The sequence below is a fragment of the Cicer arietinum genome, chromosome 2 (genome assembly GCF_000331145.2).
Source record: "Cicer arietinum cultivar CDC Frontier isolate Library 1 chromosome 2, Cicar.CDCFrontier_v2.0, whole genome shotgun sequence".
NCBI lineage: Eukaryota > Viridiplantae > Streptophyta > Magnoliopsida > Fabales > Fabaceae > Cicer > Cicer arietinum.
Window position 1 is genome coordinate 7,305,403 of NC_021161.2, and position 2,253 is coordinate 7,307,655.

Genomic DNA, 2,253 nt, shown 5'->3' on the forward strand with positions numbered 1-2,253 from the left:
ATGTTTGTTCCTTTTAATGAGTTCGCTGTCCAACACATAGAAAACGTTCAGGTTTATAAACTGCTGCTTGTTCTTTAATTCATCATTATATTTTCTAAGAAACAGGTAAAACAAAAAATTGATAAGAAATTATGGATAAAAAAAATGTACTGATAAAAGAAAGAGAATAGATAGTAATATAATAATATAATTCAAATGAGATTACTAGTACGTTCAAACTCCAAATATCAAAAGGTCTTTTCCTTGAAAATAGAAAGATTAAAACGAAAATATCTTTTGGTACAAAATAGATGACACTAAACATTATTGTTTCCATACATTATATTCTCTATGAAGAAAAGCAGAGTGTGCCTTAGACATTAACATAAAGAAAAAATTAAGTAATTATTTATCTCAAACCCTCATTATAATCCAGCTTTTTATATAGTTAGTACTAATAATAAAAGCTAAAACCTAGGTTTTAAATGAACCTTCAAAGAGTTCTTCATAACTACTGTGAATTGCAATTTCTCAGACAAATCAACCTCATCTCCATCAAGAGGCTTCCACTGAAAATTCCAAACAAAATTAGCTACAAAATATTCCAAATGCAACAATGCTAAACCATATCCAGGACACATTCTCCTCCCAACCCCAAAAGGCATCATCTTTATCTCTTTAATACCCATTATATCAAAACTAGTATTATTCATAAACCTCTCTGGCTTAAACTCCATAGGATCATCCCAAGCAGAAGAATCCCTTCCAATCTCTGCCACCAAAAAATTCACTGAAGCAAAAGTAGGCACCAAATAACCATTTAAAATAACTTCCTTTGTCACTTTATGAGGTGCCACATAGTGTAGTGGTGGGTGACGTCTTAACCCTTCCAAAATCACAGCTTTAAGATACCACATTTTTTGCAAATCTTCCTCTTTAATCTCCTTATCTTTATTATCACCAATCACCCTTTTAATCTCTTCTACAACTTTTTCTTGTATTTCTTGGTACTTCACCAAATTTGCCATAATCCATTCCAATGCAGTTGAAGTTGTATCTGTTGCAGCATTTAGAAATTCAGAACATAAAGTGCAAATTTTACCATCATCAAGTTTGGTCCTTTTTTCTTCCTCCAACAACTCCAAATCTAATAATGTATCCACATATGACAAAACAAATTCATCACATGACTCATTCATATTGTTGTTCATTCCACCGTTTTTTAATCTCTCTTCCTTGATTTTCCTTCTAGCATTTATATATGGAATCAACACATCTTCTTGGTCTTTTCTTAGCTTCAAGAATTCCTTCCATCTTTTTCTAAACAATATTTTTGTAATTGATGGCAAAAAATTCAATACATTGTATCTTGAAAAGCTAAGAAGCATGATGCGTTGACTTTCCTCGATTTCTCTTATTTGATTCTCATCAAGTTTGTCACCAAAACACATGAGAGCCAACAAGGAGAACATGCCATATCGAAAATGGTTGACGACATTGACAACCCTTTTCGAGTTTCTTTCGAGTGAATAGGATTCGAGGCGATTTAGAAGAATGGTTAACACCCATCTGCGCGCTTGAGCGTAAGACTTGACCTGAGAAGGATGAAGGATTCTTGAAGTGAGATTGCGTCTTAAAAGGCGCCAAATTGGACCATAGAAGCTGAAAAGAATGTCATGTTGATTGCTACTAATTATTTTCTTTGTGGGTTCGGCTTTGGGGCGATCGGCGAAGATGGTGCTATTTTGGATTAAAGCTTGATGCGCAAGAAACCTATTGGCAATGAAAATGTCAGTGTGAGAACCCATTTGAAGAGTGAATATTGAACCATATTTGGCATGGAGATTTTGAAGAAGAGTTTTAGGATCTTTTGTGTATTGTTTTAGCAATGTGAAGGTTCCTATGATAGGTACTTTGGTAGGTCCTGGAGGCAGGGGAGAATGAGGGAAGAAAATATTTCTTATGATTTTGAAAATTAATGAAAAAATAAGGCACAAAATTGTTATTATTAACCAGATTTCCATCTAACTATTCTGAATGAATGTGTTTTCTTTGATGCTTGAAAGATTATTTTACATAGTAACAACACAACATGACTAACAAAAAAGAGTGTATCAGTTAAAAATATAAGATTTTGATAGATCAGTACTTTGTTCACGTTATTTGTTTTTAATTAGTATTCTGGTATGTTACAGTTAGTAATTGTCATTAAAAAGCAATTAATTGTAATGAAGTTTTTTTAAGGCTAATTGTAATGAAGTCGTACATTAACTA

The 2,253-nt window shown here is 32.7% G+C and overlaps 1 protein-coding gene across 1 annotated transcript; it reads right to left on the minus strand.

Annotated features, from left to right (window-relative positions):
- Positions 1-320: 320 nt before the first annotated feature.
- Positions 321-2,003, minus strand: LOC101511283 (cytochrome P450 89A2-like). The gene has a single exon (XM_004489815.2). It carries the CDS (start codon positions 2,001-2,003, stop codon positions 447-449), a length of 1,557 nt encoding a protein of 518 aa, XP_004489872.1. The 3' UTR covers positions 321-446.
- Positions 2,004-2,253: the final 250 nt, after the last annotated feature.